This window comes from Epinephelus moara, chromosome 17 (assembly GCF_006386435.1).
Source record: "Epinephelus moara isolate mb chromosome 17, YSFRI_EMoa_1.0, whole genome shotgun sequence".
In the NCBI taxonomy this organism is placed as follows: domain Eukaryota; kingdom Metazoa; phylum Chordata; class Actinopteri; order Perciformes; family Serranidae; genus Epinephelus; species Epinephelus moara.
In genome coordinates, this window is record NC_065522.1 from 5,713,490 (window position 1) to 5,732,650 (window position 19,161).

At 40.7% G+C, this 19,161-nt stretch overlaps 1 protein-coding gene across 1 annotated transcript in view; it reads right to left on the bottom strand.

Annotated features, from left to right (window-relative positions):
• LOC126404723 (uncharacterized) overlaps window positions 1-19,161 on the bottom strand; it is a 41,152-nt gene that overhangs the window by 10,635 nt on the left and 11,356 nt on the right. The window contains exons 14-26 of the mRNA XM_050068104.1: window positions 17,244-17,770; window positions 15,270-15,409; window positions 14,438-14,566; window positions 12,804-13,012; window positions 12,470-12,595; window positions 12,019-12,152; window positions 7,756-7,884; window positions 7,349-7,596; window positions 6,049-6,214; window positions 3,882-4,071; window positions 3,596-3,729; window positions 999-1,135; window positions 110-258 (exon numbers count right to left, since the gene is read on the bottom strand). Of these exons, the coding sequence (XP_049924061.1) occupies window positions 110-258; window positions 999-1,135; window positions 3,596-3,729; window positions 3,882-4,071; window positions 6,049-6,214; window positions 7,349-7,596; window positions 7,756-7,884; window positions 12,019-12,152; window positions 12,470-12,595; window positions 12,804-13,012; window positions 14,438-14,566; window positions 15,270-15,409; window positions 17,244-17,770 (2,418 nt within the window). The remainder of the gene's footprint in view (window positions 1-109; window positions 259-998; window positions 1,136-3,595; window positions 3,730-3,881; window positions 4,072-6,048; window positions 6,215-7,348; window positions 7,597-7,755; window positions 7,885-12,018; window positions 12,153-12,469; window positions 12,596-12,803; window positions 13,013-14,437; window positions 14,567-15,269; window positions 15,410-17,243; window positions 17,771-19,161) is intronic.

Sequence of the window (19,161 nt, forward strand, 5' to 3'; positions counted from 1 at the left end):
CCCCCCTAAAAAAAAAATACAACAACAGTTCCACACTTTGTCCTATGGTGTGTGGAATTCTGTAAATACACAGAGCTGTAGATAACAATCCAGTCCTTGTGCTGAGTACCTGTTCACCTCCGCTGAGGAGGTATTGGTGTATAGAGTTGTATTTCTCTCGGTCCAGCCTCCTTTTTGCCTCTCTCTCCCTCTGTGCCTCTCTCTCCAGCCTCCTCTTCTTTGCAGACTGGCTCTCTGTTCGAATGTCCCACAGCATCACTGTGGCAAGGTAAGAAAACTCAGAGTTACTTACAACTACAGGCCTACCTGACATGTACTCTCATCTGACCAGATATCTTTTTTAAAAGCAGCACAGCATAAATTATCAAGTTTTTTTTCATTAAAGAAAGGGTAGATGATTCTCCCTGTTCACCACTTTAAAGCCACTGAGTGCAGTATTTGAAACATTCAGACAGGGAGAGGTCACATGGCATGAAGACGAGATGACTGCTCAAAACTATCGCCCTTCCCTTACTTTCCCCACTTTCTTTAAATGATCCGGAAAAGACTTTTGTCAGGGGATTACCTTCTGGGCATTAAGATGCATGCAGCAAATACAGCAGTTGGATAGCTGAAGGTTTAAGGAGTAAGTCCACTCAATAATCAGCAAATGATGACAAGAAGCATGTCACACTTAAGCTAGCCTTGTTGCCCATGCTCGCCTCAGCACTGAAGGAGCAACACACTTTTCACTGACAGCCTATTTGCAATACTTGAAGATCACCTGGATGTTACAGCTGAAGTTAAAAAGAACTGGAGAGAAATTCAAAGGTAGAGAGCAGACCAAAAAGACTTAACTAAATCTAAAACTAAAGTCTTCCTTTACCTTAACCAAGTACTCTGCTGGAAAGGATTACACTTATAAACACTCTAAAATAGTGAAATACTACAGTAGGTTCATGACAAAGCTAATGGTGACAAATACTGTATGTTTACAGAGAGAGGATCAGGCAGCTCACATGTTGTCTCTCTGCGTGGTGTCACATCAGGCTGCAGGTGTTGGACAGAGCTGCTGCAAAGGAGCGACTCTCTGTGGGATGGTTTGATCTCATGTTTGATAGAGCCAGAGTCCAGATCCCAAAGGATCAGATGATCTCTGCAACAATAGCCAACACACAGAAAACACACTGGAGTTCTGCTGAAATGGGTTCATGCAGCCCAGTCAGCACAAGAAATGTTGGTATTGTATGTTTCTGCAAACCACAAATACATTACAAGTTTTTAAAGTGACGTAGTGTGTGAGCTGACTTTGTCATCTGGAGGTGGAGGGGATGGTGTGACAAACTGCAAACCACTATTTGAGACCAACAACTACAACTTTTAAGGCACCAATTGTGGGTGTTTTGTAGTGACCCATCGCTGCTTTTCCAGCAGGGACTATGCCCCCAAAACTGGGTATTTTAAGCCAAAACCACACCCCAGGAAACAACGGTCTGTCACGTGATGCCATGGGGCCTGAAAACAGTCTTCCCCATAGACTTACTTTGTGAAAGAGATGTGTAAATCAGTGGATACATTCTTTTGAGTGTCACAACCCCAGCGAGATGACTCACTATCGGGATTTGATCCATTTGGTCCAATAACATTTCTATAGTCTTGAAGAGCTGCATGATTTATCATTTATTTCCATTCAAGTTAGTGGATAGCTAAACCAGAAGTTAGCTGCTCAGCTGCGTTACGGTTGCATAAGTCTCTACTTTGCTTGCTCTATGGGCCCCAAAAATGCGGAAGATCCGGGTAGTTTTATACGATGGAAATAGAGCTTTACTGGGCACATGAGCTAGTCAGCAACTTATCAAGGTCTCTTTATAGATCCACTGCCAAAACATGATCTTTTCCTAACCATAACCAAGTGGAAAGTTATATCTGCTTCACAGTAACATGCAAATGTAACATATCCATGGTCAGCAGAAATGTACAATGCCAACCTTTGTTCTGGCGATTGGTTTGGTCTTTGAAGGTCGATCATGATAAATATACAGTGAAATAACTTAATAATCATGTTTGATAGTTTTGGTTTAAATTCAATTCTGTTCATGTGGACAATTACCCTGACGTGCCAGATGGTTTGTTACACAGAACCATCTCAGAGGTAGTCACTGAAAGTTGTTTGGAAAAGGACAGGCACTTTCAAAAAATATTTGGTAGGGGATTGGATGAACTATCTGTCTATGACCATCACCATCACTGAAGAGCGATAACATTTTTACTATCGAGAGCCTTTAGTGCCCTTCTTTGCTCTCTTCCAATGAAGAAATACCCTCCAGATCTGACATGGCTGATGCTATTGCAGCATCTACACCAACATCTCTGGGAGACGCCAAAGAGTGGTGCAGGAATGAGTCCTAAAACCTGAGAATGAATTAGTATTTTAGCACTTCTGGTTCCCTCATCTTGAAGTCAATAAATTTTTAGAACGGGTCTTTGGTTGGATGCCTGAAATAAGATCTCTGGTTAACACAAGCTTAAGAGGTTTTCACATTTTGTTCTATGATGAAAATACAGAAGTTAATACCCTGCATGTGAAATTTGAAGCTTTTATATGTCTTAAAAAAGGCAGTTGCTCACAGGTGCCTAAATAAAACTACAGAACGTCATCATGCTGAATACAGCTTAACAGCCTTGTGGTGGTCGTGACATTGAAGTCATGTGACTGTGGTGTACTTTGTTTAGATACTGTTGCGAATATGATCATGCTAAACAAGTGTATATAGTGAGAATCATAAACTTTTGTTTGCCACAGAGCTTATTTTCTGCTATAATTCAGATTTTCATAAAAAAAATCCAATTGGCTTTTTGTTGGGGGAACCAGAGTAATGTTAAATTCCAGGTCAGCCTCCAAAACAATATCATCCATGCAGCACTCTATTGTTGCTTTGAACAAACAGTCGCCTCTCCATGTCTTCACACACACCTAAACCACACTTGTAGCTGCCAGTAGCATTTCACAGGATGCTGATTGCTCCACACCACTGGTGGTTAGGACACAAACACATTACTTGAAGCCAGACATGATGAATTTTTGCATGATCTTGTGAGAATCCAGCTGCTGTGGAAGTTAAGTGAATGATATGCATTTCAATTTAATCTGAGTAAGGAATAAACGCATGTAGGTAGGTGTCTAAATTAACCAACTGAATGGCAAACACTGAACCCATGGAGATCATAAACAGTTTTTCCCTTCACATTCCCCTCACTTAATTCACTTTTATGGTGTATAAGTGCGTGTGAATGGTCAGTCAAGTAGCAATTCACACCTTGTATGGTAGCCTTGGCCACCAGTGTGTGAATATGTGTGAATGGGTGAATAAGACTTTGTAGTTTAAAAGTGCTTTGAGTGGACAGAGATTAAAAGGTGCTATACAAGTGCAAGTCCATTGAGTCTGCTGACTGTGCAACATAATAACACTGATTGTTACAACCATCTTGTTCATGTAAATAGTCTGTGTAGAACCTTACAAATAAATGTGTGCAAGTCCATTTACCATCCACTGACCATGAAGTATCCCTATATCTGCAGACCTTCCACACGTGTATTTCACAGATTAACTCTCACCTGGTGTCTGAGAGACCCAGAAGAGTCTGTCCATCCTCCAGAAGATGGTACTCATGCTGAGGACAGGGAATAACTGTGATCCCAGTCTGTCTCCTCACATAGCTCCGCTTAATCAAATCATACACCAGGAGAGTCTGGGAGGTCATACATAACACATACATGTTACTATAATGGTTAGTTCAATAATTAATAACTCAGCTAGGAGAAAACATGTGGTCAAAAGTGTAGACCATAAACTGCTGAACACATATGGTGAAAATGAGCAGATGAATATAAAGGAAATGACCTTGAATGGATGTGAGGGGGCGTCCATGCTTCTGTCTGTTAGGATGTAAAGCTTGAAGTCATGGGCGAGCACCACATCAGTGCTGCTGTAGAGGCTGTGCTCCACTCTGACTGGTCGGCAGGCGAAATGCCGTCTGGTCAGGTTCCAAACATACACAGTCCCAGCTCTCACAGAGCGGCACACAGCATACCTGCCAGCAGAGGGAGCCAGGCTCCATCACAGGAAGATAATACCAGTACACAAATATGGACTGAGTCAGTTTGAATGGAACGTGCTCCTACTACCAAAAGTATCCTGAAAATATCAAGTACTGCACCAGTTTCTTGTCGGGGTGTTTAAGTCTGCAAAATAAGGTTCTAAGGTTTAAGTCTGTCAATAAGACGACACAAAGTTCAAATTCCCTACTTTATGTGTAACAGTAATTTAGTCTCATAGGGTCCTTAAGTTTTTAAGTTTAAGTTTTAAGTTTAAGTTCCTGGAAAATATTATGATTAGATAATATTAAGATAATGTCTTTTTGAGATTACAACAGTAGTTACTACATCCTGATTTAACTGCCCATCACATTTTGTCTCCTCCCATTACACTGGGACATAACCTGAGAATTAGCAATGTTAACTTGTATAGAATTAATGCATTATAATATTAAAACAAACACTTTATTTATACCCAGTTTTACTTACTGAAATATATAATGGTAGACAATGCAACCTGCATTTTTTAAATACAGTCAGAAGTTTTTACAGTCAGAAGGATCTCACTCTGACAAAAAGGTCTATCACTGTAAGGATCATTTTCATAATGTTGTCAGACACTTAGAAAAACAATCTGAGCCTGTCAGTGGCAAAAACAGGAACTTTTAATGGACATAAATTAATTCATTCATTCATTTTCCATAAGTGCTTATCCTGTTTGGGGTGGTGCAGGGACTGGAGCCTATCCCAACTGACACAGGGCAAGAGGCAGGGAACACCCTGGACAGGTCGCCAGACTATCACCAGGCTGACACATAGAGACAGACAACCATTCAACACTGAAATTCACACCTATGGCCAATTTGGAATTAACAATTTTTGGACTGTGGGAGGAAGCTGGAGCACCCAGAGAAAACCCACACTGACATGGGGCGAACATGCAGAGGGGCTCCTCACTCTGGGTTTAAACCAGGAGCCCTCTTGCTGTGAGGTGACAATGGTAACCACCGATCCACAGTGCCACCACAGGACGTAAATAGATGGTGCTTAATTGCCTGCAGGGATTACATCGCAGCCTGTTCCCTTAACACTGGGCTCATTTCTAAAATTGTTGTTATTAGTCACCTAGACACAAAAACATGGGACAGTAGGGTCCAGGCTGAAAGAATATCTAAGTTACCCTAATGATTTAAATACATTTCATATACACACAACTACAGTAGATTTAAAAAGTGACGAAATTATTAAGAACACTACAAAAACAAAAAAAAGAATACTGAATCAGGTCTACCAGACTGAAAATGTTGCTTTTATAATATGCTAATTTAATTAAATGTGTGCTCAACAGCATAAGCAATTTACATGCAGCTATAATAAACTCTCATGAGTCTGTTAGTGTAGTATGTTTATGTATGTAGTATTATTAGTTATTTAAAGTTCTGTTTCAAACCCAGAGTGGACCTGTGGTTTTGCAAAAAAAAAAAAAATCTATCTTCTATCTATAATTGTCAAGATGGCCATTACATTATATTCAAAATGTCTCAGTGGTACTTGTCACTTTACTGTTAATCAGTATTTTTGCTCCTGTTAACTAAACTTTGCACCATTTTCCCAGTGATCTGACTGGTCCGTGGGTGGGCTGTGGTTAGGTCAGCCAACCGCAGCAAAGAGGACAAAAAAAGGATGTGAAGTCACTTGTCTAATGTGGGTTATACTGTGAATGTTTTTTGAGATCAATCAAACTCAGGATATTAATATTGATAGTCCATCAGCATCATGGAAATACAGTATATGTGCAGCATCTCCTCAAATTGTGTTGAATGAATCTGTTCAGCCTATGGATAAACACCGGATCAAAAAAACACTATAACAGAAGTTGATTACATTGACTAATATCTGCCTCTTCAGGATAAGAAGCATCATGAGATGAACACACAAACTGACAGCTGTCAGTACTACATTTCAGTACCCACCTCGGGGTTTTTCCCATCGGGATGATCTCCTCTGTGCCCTCACTCCTGGGCTTATGGATGTTATAGGTCAGAGCGTGGTCATTGATCCTGGAGGTCAGATCCCACAGGCAAAGGTACTTTTCCCCACTGCAGATCCCCAGGCAGAGATGCAGATCAAAGCACAGGCCTGGATGAAAAGGAAAATGTCCTAGTTAACATAGTTGCACTGACCTATGAAGGCTGAAATGTTCTGGTGCACAGCTGACCATATGTTATATGCTGTTGTACTTACACACCAAGCTGTAGTGTAGCATGGTGCAATGGTTGTGCCTCAGAAATTAGGCTTTCTCTATGTTTGCTATAAACCTGTAACTCTTGGCCTTCAAATAGTCATTAACATAGGCTAGTAAGCTATTATCAGGTCATACTAAAGTTAGCAGCAGACAACAACTGCTGAATCCATTCTTTACACTTTGCATAAAAAGTGTATTATCATGTTTTTTGAGTTTTGGAACATTGATAAAAAAGACACAAGTCTCCAAGTTTTTTAAATATTGGGTATCGCTCTTACGAAGTGGCAACCTCTGAGGCTGAACAATAAAGCCAGCGCAGAGGAGCCAAAAAACTGCTGTTCCTCTAATGGCCACTCGAGGCTATTGGCTCATAAACATGTTTACAGCCTGGTACAAAAAACCGTTTTGGTCTCTATTACTAATTTCAACATTTATGACAACTGTGAATTTTCATAAACTCTCTCATTTATATGTTCTTAATTAGGCACAATCAAAGGTGTGGCCGCTTTTTGTGACAGGTGGGTGCTGTCCATTAACAAGTCGCTGCCACATTGGCTAAAGACTCTCTATGGAGTTGTTTTTTTTCTGGTAAGTGTTTTAATGGCTTTAAGCCTGCTTTTCATTAGCAAAAATTACTACTAGCATTATTATTATTATCACAGTGAACCATAGCTGTGCTAACCAAGGTGGCAGCCAAATGCCCAAATATGTTCACTTCTGGCTACAAAAATCCAAGATCGTGATGGCCAAAATGCAAAACTCAACCAATGAGTGACATCACAGTGGCTACATCCACTATTTTATATAATCAGTTCAGGTAGTAGTGCACCCTGTGTGTATCTTGAGGCATGTTGAGGAATCAAACCTTGACAGACTTGACGTGCATAATCACAGTTGCTGAGTTATGACTGGACAATGGCTGTTTAAGAGAGGGACTTCACAAAAGGATATAAAACATTCTGCTCAGTATGTCTGGAAAACCCTAAAACCCCTCTGGGTATCTGCATTGCTGCCCTGTAAAGACTAACCTTTGGTCAGTACTGCAGGGAAGCGAGTGATATGTTTGTGGTCCTCTGTCTCCAGGTTCCAGGTGACCAGCTCAGTGATGCTGGTATGAGGGGAGGGGCAAAAGGCCACGACATGAGTCCCCGCCTGGTTGACAGAGACCTGGGAAATGCAGTCCTGGCTGCAGCCCAGTATAGACCGCAGGTAGAGGAAGGACACAGTGCTGAAGAGTTCGATGTGGATGATTTCACTGCCTCTCTTGTATGGGTATCTGACACAAAGTACAAAGCGTGAGGAGTCACACATTGTCAAATTAAAGTCCAGGGACATAAACACGTCTCTAATGACATCTCACAGACAGGTGCTGGATGTTACAACAAATACAGGTAACCTGTGTTCACCCTGCAGTTTGTTTCTGGTGTTAGTGTACCTGCAGAAGAGCAGCAGGTAGTCTTCAGTCATCTCCACAGCTTGTATTGAGGCAGCACCATGCTGAGCAGACAGGACAGACAGCACAGCGCCCCCTCTGGCACTGAATACTGCAGCCTCAGAACCAGACCTTAAACACAGAGCAGAACTTAAATAACTGAAAAATGATGTAAGATTCACATGTATTTACAGCATTACCAGCATTTACAAATAAGAACACAGTGGTAACATGTTTAATTGAAACCAGATCAGATGTGTCCAAAGTGTTACGTCTGATTTTAAAATGTTGATCTTCACCCCCAACTGACATGTCGAAAATGGTGTCCCTTTTCTAAATAACATCTAAAACACAAATTGGCATTTGACAGTGACTACTCTCTTATCTATTTATTTTAGGTATCTTTATATTATGTAAGTATTTAATTATATGATGTTCTGAGATGTTCTGTTGAAAAATATACATGGTGATGTATACTTGTTTCACTTTTTATCATGTATGAGAAGCTATTTACTTTTGTTGTATGTTGTAACATGGGACAGTGGTCATACATATTTCATTACGTAATTGCAAACATTGGGATCTGGTGTTAACAAACCTCAGTGTCATTAATGGCAGTTACACAGAAATATCTACCTACAGTTTGCTAACATTAGCCATCATATACGACTGGTCATACCAGACCAAGTAAGGCCAAAGCAGCAAAACCCCTGAGAGAAACTGAATTTAGAAAGGTTGTTTTTTATTATTTAGATACAATTTGTTTCTAAGAGACAGATCTTTTTCAACATTTAAATGTTTACTAGACTCAATAACTATCACCAAGTTCTGACTGATTGCGACTCCATGTGACCTATGTCTTGATGTTTGGATCACAAATTGTGCATTTAGTTACATTCCATTTTGTTTTCTTGCTGTAAATGCAGAACAAACTAGAAACCATCTTGCGATAGGGTCACATCTGCAGCGACTTAAAGGTTCAGCATGCAGGATTTAAGGATATATATGGGCAGAAATGGAATATAATATTCACAACTACGTTTTCATTAGTGTACAATTATCTGAAAATAAGAATTGTTGCGGTTTTGTTCCGTCAAAGTTAGCTGTTTATATCTACATACGGAGCAGGTACTCTTCCACAGAGATTGCCATGCTGCACTGCCATGTTTCTATAGTAGTCCAGAATGGAAAAACCAGAGACTGCCTCTAGATAGGGCCATTTGTGTCTTTGCCTTCTTGCATTGGCCGTTGTAGTTCTCCTACATGCTTGGCACGCTGGTGAAGTTTTAGTTGGCTGCAATCTGCAACCTCACCACTAGATGCCACTAAATCCTACACACTAGACCTTTGAAATGAATGTTGCCCAGGGGTGTAAAGTTCTACTTTCTACCCACCTACTTTCACCCTCATGCTCAGACCACACCTATCTTCGAACTCGACCTGCCTTTTGATCTCAACTATACACCTGTAATGTTTCATGTCTGCATCCTGATCATGATGCTATCACTGTGACAAAATCTTTCCACAGACAGACAGACAGACAGACAGACAGACAGACAGATATTAATTTCTGGCTGAATACTCAAAACAGCTTCTGGTAGTTCCCGCCACAGTAGGTGCCACCAGGACCACACTTCACCATGACAACACACACACAGACTCACAAGATGAAAACAAAACCAGCCCCACTGACGTGGCTGGTAATATGGCTAGAAATAGTTAACTATATAGCAAGACAAGTTGCCCCAGAAGTAGTAGTAGATCACAATTGCTAAACGCAACTCTCAGTCAGACTCAGAGACAAGCCTTTACAATGATCTATGTAAAATGCAAATATATTTGGAAGGCTTGGGCTGCTTGTCCTGAAATACACTGTTTTACTGGGCCCTGAATGTCAACATGGTAGCAAACACAAAGCAAGATCCAGATTAAAAAAAGCCAGAATTTCCTGCAGCTCATCTAAGTGAAGAGATTCCTGTAAAAAATAAATAATCGGAACACTGCAAGTCATCTGCTACAAAGCACCTCATCTGCCTCTTCTTATGAAGATTCAGGCTTTATCACTATGATAAGAGCTCTCATTTAACTCTGACACACTGTAGAGAGCTAACAGCAAATGAGCTGATGCTCATATTATTACCATCCCTGTCATCTTGTATTACCAGCAACCACCAGTGACCTACTTTGTTGTTCACCTGACACCTCCTCCTGTCAGGAGTGAAGGTATGGCTTCTGTGCTAATTACTCTGAAGCAGCCACGCCACTGCTTTTGATTCAGTTTTAATTAGATAATAACAGAATGTAGAAAAAACTCAGTGGAAACCTTTATTATCTTGCTGTTATCCTCTGGCCATCAGCATCAGTGTCATTCATTTATGTGACAGGAAAGCATCATCTCCGTGCTGCGTTACACCGAGGAGGTACACGAGTCGTGGCCGATCTTAATAATTCACAACTGTTTCCAAAGCCAGTGGTGACATTTGTCTGGAGACTGTGGAGGCCTGATTTCACAGCTTGTTAACAAAGGGATATGTGATCTTACTTAAGAACAAGGTCACTCGCAGTGACACTTGTGTCTCATGCATTGTGAATGTGATGCTGCTGAGGTCACCATCATTTGGCATTCATAGTGACCTGATGGGATCTGGTCTGCTGTCCAAACAGGGTTTTAATAATCAGGGTTTTAACAGTCAGTTACACTAAAGACTGTTACAGTCTCACAGTTACAATTTGTGCGATTAGCTAAAATGTCTCTGGACAGTGTCCTCTTACAGTCCAGTCTGCAGTTTACAGATTATCACTGTGCCGTTGTACACAGCATGTTGTGTTTTTGTTTTTTCCCAAGTGTTTTGCCTCTCAGGCCGGGCCTATCCAGACCCTCTGGTCTGTCTGTTAGAGTTGGACCCCATCTGATTGGATTTTCTACAGACACGCATTACTTAAAATCTACTGCAACCTGACTTGGCAGGTGTGACTTGTCACTTATGTCTATTAATAGTGCTTGTTTTTGGCACTGATGGGCTCAGATTGTTATTTTAAGCATCTGACAACATCACAGAAAGGATCCCTACAGAGAAATGAAACATTTTTCTGTAGCTTTTGCTTCTTCTGGTCTGTTTTGTGACCAAGTCTTGCGAACGAGAAGTCCCCTTCTGAAATCTTGGTGGCTTTTTCACAATTTTAAAGTCGGCTTAATATTCAGCCATGACAAGGAAAATATTTTAGATAAGAGTAATATACAGTTTCTGTACTTTCTGTACACAACAAACTCGTCCCAGCACTCCTCTCTCCAACTCTTACTGGCGTTTCCACCATTTTCTTTCTGCAATAAGTCACCTCTTGTCAGATTTTTATGAGACTACTCCCTTAGAGAGACTTGGACACAAAACAAAAAGGAATAAGTGAAAGGTAGGCAAAAACGTTCTCTGTTGGGTCCTTTACGTAATGTGCAATTTTTTATTCTGATAAAAAGAGACAGCATCAGTCAAAACTGAGGCATTAACAGGACAATGTTCCCAAAAAAAGAATGTATTTTGGGGGGCATAAACTTTACGTCGGGCTGCTTTTTTTGCCTTCAAACAGCAAGCAGTTGTTCCACCAGCTCTGATATTTCCAAAACAAACACAAAGGCAGGACGAACTTTTTCATTTCAACTTGCTAACTGCTATGTTAAAGGTCCTATATTATGCACATTTTCAGGTTCATACTTGTATTTGGGGTTCTACTAGACTATGTTTACATACTTTAATGTTCAGAAAACACTTTGTTTTTCTCAAACTGTCTACCTGAATATACTTGTATTCACCCTCTGTCTGAGATGCCCCGTTGTAGTGTCCGTCTCTTTAAACGCTCCCTCCCAAAAAAGCTCAGTCTGCTCTGATTGGTCACTGTTTCCAGGTCTTCCACATCTGTGCTCTCGGCATCTCTGCATCCAGGTTGCAGCTGGGGTAAAGAATGTAACAGCACTGTAGCTGCACTTTCTATCTTTATATAGTATGGTTGTGACATCACAACTTCATGGATGTCCTGATGGCTTGTTTAAAGATGCAGCGCTGAATAGGGAGCACTTTGATACTTTCACAGTCTTTATATAGCACCTATACCTGCTTTAACTGTAAAATGATATGGGGTAGTATGGGGCCTTTAGGATAAGTGAATGTCAAAGTGTTGATTATCATCACAAGGCACCTTCAAAATATCCAACATATCCCAAAAGGCACTGCCATGGTCTGGACCTGACATGGGTCTAAACTCATGCTGTCTGACCTGTAGGCAAAGAGGACGTAGTCTCTGATGGAGTTGTTGGACAGCAGAATAGAGCGGTCTTTGTGGATTGCCTCATGCTCCATAGAAATGTCAGTGCAGTGCAGCAGAGAGCAGGAGGAAGCCAGGTCAAAAACCTACAGGAACACACGAAAAACACACTTAGCTCAGACATGATCCATATAAACCTTTTATTAATTTCTGGAACATGCAAGACTCTCTTTGTAAGGTTTCTAACAATTATTCAGTGGAACAAATATTCAGGCTTCACTGACTGTTATTATTTTTTTGTGTCCACCTGATGAATGTAAGTCCGGTATTCACTCTCTTTTGGCTCTATTTTTGGTCTCCACCAACTCTTGAGAAAAATATCTGTCTCTTTAACTGCTAAATGCTCCACTTTGTTCACCAGCTAGTGTCTGACTGTGTCTGCCTGCTGTTTGCTGCTGTGCACCTTGACTCGATGACTTCCATCATAGAAGACCACCAGCAGCTGTCCTTCACATGTCGTGGTGACTATGGGAACATCCACTGAGTCACTTTCTGAATACACAACTCGCCCGGATTCAACTTCTCTCACCTGAAATACAGTCAAGTTATATATCAGTATCCTGCAACAACAGTCTTTATGTTTTTAAACTCCTGCTGTTTCGTACAAGTTGTTTTTACCATACTTTGAAATATCTGTAACATTATAATAGTTACAAGCTTCCTTACTGAGATAAAGCAGAAAAAATAAAATTTCTTTTCAAACCAAGCAGTGAAACAAAATTTAGCTGAACTCTAACCTGCAGACTTTGTCCCATGCAGATTATAAGCATCCTATCATCCAGACCCAGGGTGATTGAATCTCCCACGACTCCCCCCACCGGGTCCAGGCTCCTGATGATCCGCCTCTGTTCCAGATCCCAGAACCTCAGGCTGCCATCTGATTCACTGGTGACAGCAAAGGGTCCTCTCTGCGCCCCTCCCAAGGCAGTCACATTGGTCAAATGACCTGGTTAGTGAACACACCATCAATCAATTTGATTAGCATGCAGTTACATTTCTACTAACGTGCATATGAAAAATATAGGAACATATACACTATGTAGTACTTCATTTACAGTAGATGTAGAGTGGACAAGTCACACTGTGGCAGCGCAAATGAATCAATGGAACTGGAAGACCCACCTGCGGGTTCCAGGTTACCTACAACAGCACTGGAAAGAGATATTTGTGTATAGAATGACGACAATGTGTTGGCATTGCTCCACCATTGTAGGGTCTGTGAATGGAAACCAAGAGGCAACTAACAGGGCTGAAAAATAAAGCCAATACCGAAGTGCCAAAAACAGCAGTTCCTCTAATGGCCACTTGAGTCTGGCTCCCAGAGCAAGTCAATCCCCATAGACCCCAGTATTAAAATGCCCAACTTTACAGCAGGAATAAACATGTTTACAGCCTGGTACAAAAGGAATGGTTTTGGTTTCTATAGCTAATTTCATGCCAATAAAATTTTGATGGGTGAGTTTTATAAAAGTTCACTCCCTGGACAATTAAGACTTAAATGAGCATGGCCATTTTGAGAAACAGGCTGTCTCAGGTTCTCAATTAGATCCACCTGTCATTCCTCCACAACTCCACCCTTTCTTCCAAATATGGTCACTTCTGACTCCATAAAAACAAGATGGCAATGGCCAAAATGTCAAATTCAGGGTTTCAAAACTGGAATCCACAAACCAATGGGTGACATTAGCGTAGCTCATTCGACAGCATCACTCAGATGTGCCAATCACTGGGACAAGAAAAAAAAACAAACTCCCAACTCCTTCTCCCTGCTGCTTTCATGCACCCTTTAGACGACAAAGCAGAACAGGATAAAAACAATGAATAAAACTATTGGCATTTAAACTGGCATACAACCAAGGTGGAATGAATTAAAACACAAGTGCACAAGTTAATATTTTATTATTTTTTTATTTTGTATTTTCACTTTCATAACAGAAGAGGTGCTTCTCAGTTTTACAGTCTGTTATGACCTGTTACCTTTTGGGAAAGTCTTTGTTCAGTACAGTGTAATACAGAAACTGTTAAAATGTTTGTTATTTTCATAATGAGTTTACTGAAGTTGCCAGTGGTCAGATTGCTACTTCAGTCCCCACTGAGGTGACTGTGTCTGTCTGTGACACTTGCACCCTATCTGTTTAAAGTAAATGAAAAGAATGTATCCTTAAACATTTGTGTTTTTTTCATGGTGTGCCAAAACCACACTGAACCGTGACCCCGAAACCAAAGTGTGGCCGAACAGTGATGTCTTTGTACCATTACATCCCTACAATCTGTACAGTATACAACACCCTCTGCCCTTTGACCCTTGCTTCAGATAAGGAAAAACTCCCCACTCCTGAACAAAAGCAGGGTAGTATATGCAATGTGTTACCTGCAAGCAGGGTGTGTTGAAGGCCTCCTGGGGGGAGCAAGCAGGTGGAGGAGGGCAGCAACACAGGCAGGGAGGACTGGGTGCACTGAGCCAGTATAGAATGGAGGTAGCTGAACTTCAGTGGGTCACCTGGGTCAGTCACACAGCTTAGAGATCAGAAAATATTCACCAAATAATCGAGCACAACATATTCTCTGGAGTTACTGATACAAAACCATGTGTAACCTACAATACTGTCTATTTTCCAAAGAAAACCATAGATTTTATGTTTGCTAATATGTCTTATCTCTCTGAAAGGACCTTAAAGTGACCATAGGCAGCTGTAAATCCTCCTCAAATCACTGTACTCACAACTACCTCAGGAACCAGTCCTTGCTCTTCCACTATTCTCTATCTACATGTGACCTTTGGGTAATCAGTGTCCAGTTCTATGCAGATGACTGCTCCATCTACTTCTCCTTCAGTTTTAACATTACCATCCATCTTGCCTTTTCTTTTCTCTGTTCATTTATTGCAATAATACTTTTGAAATTTACATTTTATTCTATCTTATTGTATCTATATTGCCTTTCACTCTGATCTTTGCAAAAAAAATTAAATTTTTATTTCTTTTTGCTTGGTAAATTGTTTTAAATTGCTATATAATAAACTCATTTTTTATGTATGTATGTATCTATGTATTTTTTTTCTTTAAATTAAAACATATATGGGTCTAAAATCCTCATTCAGATTTATAGAACTCCCTAGATTCCACCTCTCACCTGAAATATATGATATTTGATATATACGGTAAATAAATACTGATATACACAATTTACAAATTACAGTCTACCTTTAGCAACAGGACGGTCCTCAATAACCATTTGTCCCAGTCGACCCATAAGCTGGGAGGCCAGCTGACAGGGGTCCTGCAGCAGCACCTCTCTGGACATCTCCAGAGCACCCGACAACACTTCCACATCCACCAGCACCCTAGGAGGTGGAGGGGATACACGTGTTTACATAGATAAACTAAAAGAGGGCTGACAGCAGGCAGAAGAAAGCCAGACTGGGGTATAAAGACAGGAATCACAAATACTACAAGCTGAATGTTAGCTCCCATCAGAGGTATATGTTCAGAATAAAGGGGGATCAGAATAAACAAAATTAGAGATCCAAAGATTTCTCAAAAGAAAGGGTGGACGGTGATTGGAACTGCACCAAAACACTCTAGCGGAGACCCCATTGCCTCAGTAACAAAGTGTCACACTGTCTAACAACATCGAATGTCTCCTTTCCAAAGACAGAATTGTGTAGAGGCAGTGTATGACAATTGTTGGAACTCTCTGAAACGGTCAACCATGCCACTGTATGAGGTAATTTTTATAACCCCGCACTGGTATTAGCCGTGGCCAGAGGCATAATGTTTTCAGGTTGTCCATCCATATGTACATCCCATCCTTGTGAATGTGACATCTCAAAAATGCCTTGAAGGAATTTCCTCAAATTTGGAACAAATGTTCACATGGACTCAAAGATGAACTGATTAGGTTTTGGTCATCATAGGTCAAGTCAAGGTTACCGTGACCTTGTCTGTCTCATTCTTGTGAATGCAATATCTCAAGAACGACTTAAAGGAATTTCTTCAAAGTTGGAACAAATGTTTATTTGGACTCGACAATGAACTGATAAGATTTTGGTGGTCAGAGGTCAAGGTAAGCGTGACCTTGCATCCATCTCATTCTTGTGAATGCAATATCTCATGAACATCTGGAGAGAATTTCTTAAAACTTGGCACGAATGTCCCCTTGGACTAATGAAATAACTGATTAGAATTTACTGGTCAAAGGTCACTGTTACCTCACAATATATGTTTTGGGCCACAGCTCAAGAATTCTTATACTCATCAGGACAAAACTTCACACAACTGTCTAATATATAATACTGTCTAAACGATTTTATATCCAAAAGGTCAACTTCACAGTGACATCATAATACTCTACATATATCACTTTTTTGGCCATTACTCAACGGCATATCTCAGGAACAGAAGGGAAGACATTTGGTCAGACACTGAACTGATGACACTAATCTTTGGGGTCCACCTTGAAACTGTGCTGATTGTATAGATCTTCTGTGTTACCTATACTGACTGTCATAATACAGAAACAGTACTGAACACATGTGACTATGTGGACTTCTTGTTATAAAACTGAATATGCAGCTCCTCTTGAATGTTGACTAATTTGGACAGCCCACCATATCAAAAATGTTCCCATTTGTCACTGTGACATTTAGAAACTCTATTCAAAGGTATTGTAAATGCCAGATTTTAATATGCCAAATTTTGACATTTGACATTCTTTTGAATGGAGTGGTCAGGAATCCCATTTGGACAGCCTGCCTTTTAAAACATGTTTCCATTTGTCAGACTGGGACTTTGTGCGCTTTCAAATGTTCATGGTCAGATTGAAATGTGTCAACTATTGAATGAATTGCCACTAAGTTTGCCATTTACACACATTTGTTACCACCACTGACTGTCAATCAGTGGAATACCACTAGTGGTCAATCTGTGTTAAAGAATAAGGACATAATGTTAAAGTATTCTGATGCACCCTATGATTTAATTTCTTCTAATTACTGGATATCTATGTTTAACCGGAGGATAAACTGTTGCTATCAGGAAAATGAAACTTAACCAAAGTCAAAACTCAAAGCGAGGATCTCCTTGCTTTGGACAGCTGCTGTGATTGTCATCAATGTTATACTGTATGCAGTTAAAGACAACAGGACAGCCTTTTGTCTGTCCTTTGATAGGACCTACTTGTCTGGCAGCACAGCCTTCTTCAGGTCCTCCTCGATGTCCAGCACAGACAGACCCCAGGCCTTATGTAACAGGAACTCATAGTTGAAAATACATTCAGACAGGAAGGACAGGATTTGGCTGGAGCAGACCAGGTGGTAGGGTAACCCGTGAAGCTTTCTCAGATTGAACCTGTAACTTTTCGTCATACCTTCACAATCCTCTTCCTCATCCAGCGTCCATGCCAGTGGCTGAAATATGTGTGCATGTTGTGACTTGTCTCTGTAGTAGTCAGCATAGTCTGCGTGCACAGCCATGCGAGAATCATCTGTTTTTAGATAGTGCTTAATGCACACATCGCCCAGCTCACAGTGCGTCCAGCGGTACACCCATGTCCTATCTGTCCTGACCTCAGTTAGGTGTTGACCGAGGTCATGCTTCAGCCGAGCCCACAACACATAAGGCACCCTGGAGTGGCTGGGAGAGGAGTGACATGAGGTCACTTCCTGGAGCACCTTCTCATCTCGGGCCAATAGTTCCAGTAACTCCTGGTCATGGACATAAACATGGACTGGATCATATTTCAAATTGATTCTGTTTAACATACAAGCTTTTACGCTGGAAGCTACTTTCATACTGATGTGACTGCCTTAGACAAAATGATTTGTTGCATTTAAGTGACCAAATACAGGACCGGGCAGGAAGTACTGGGAAGATGGTGGGGTTGCTGATATCTGGAATTTGGTACTGGTGCCTAATGGTACCTTTTTTCAGCACTTTACTTTCTCTGTAATGACAAAAATGTATCTTTTGAACAAGCTGCAGGGGTAACATAGTAGACTAAAATGAAATTCTGCTCCTCTGTTCTTTTCTAATCACACACTGAGCCAAGCTTCTGTCTCTGTCTGTCTGCTTGTGTGTCAACTACTCCAGCAGTAATACTAGGTGGACAATGACTAAAATAGTATAGCAAAGAAAAAGTCGATAGAGCGGCCTAGGAGATCTGTGACTGGCTTACAAGCTGAGAGCACTTCACTGTACATACGCCTTGTCTAAACCAGATACACACTTAAGTAGCAAATTTGGCACAGATTGATTTATTGTGAATGGCTGCTTGGTAGTACTAATATCATTCGGTCAGTAAATGGACCTGCACTTACATAGCACTTTTCTAGTTTTCCAACCACTCAAAGCGCTTTAACACTACGTCACATTCCCTCATTCACACACACACACACACACACACACACACACACACACTGCTGACCGAGGCTGCCGTACAAGGTGCCACTTGCTGCTCAGTTAAACATTCATGCACATTCACACATTGCTGGAGTTTCATGTCCCGTTGGACTAATTTTTAATTTGATGAGTATAATATCATTATTACTGACTACAGACTCAAGCTGTTCTCATGAACTGTTCGTACGTTTTGCACCGAAACGTACAACCGCAATGCACCAAAATTTGTACATATTCTACGTAATTATAAGCCAGTAATTCATATATAGGCTAACCCAAACACTTAGGAAGGCTGTGATCACATGACCAATGTGCTGACGGGAGTAAAGAAGGACGCGGTCCACATAAGGAGGCAGGCTGGGTTGGTGGATGGCTCACAAAACACAGGACTTTCCTCCAGAACTTTCCTCAGGAAACCGGTGTTTGGAACCATGTGAACTTTGAGTAATTTTTAAGGTACGTCTTTTCCTAAACCTAAGCAGAGTAACTTTACTTGCCTAAACCTAACCTCCATAAATTTAAATTAAGTGTGAACCTTAGCAATGAGTACATATTATCATTATTGGGGTGTCATTCGTTGCATAAAGATAAATTAACAGACTTTAGAATTATAATAAATCTTAAACTTTAAAGGGGTTGATAATGTGACACACACTGCCTTTGTCAGTGGAGACTAACTCTGACTAAAATTTATTAG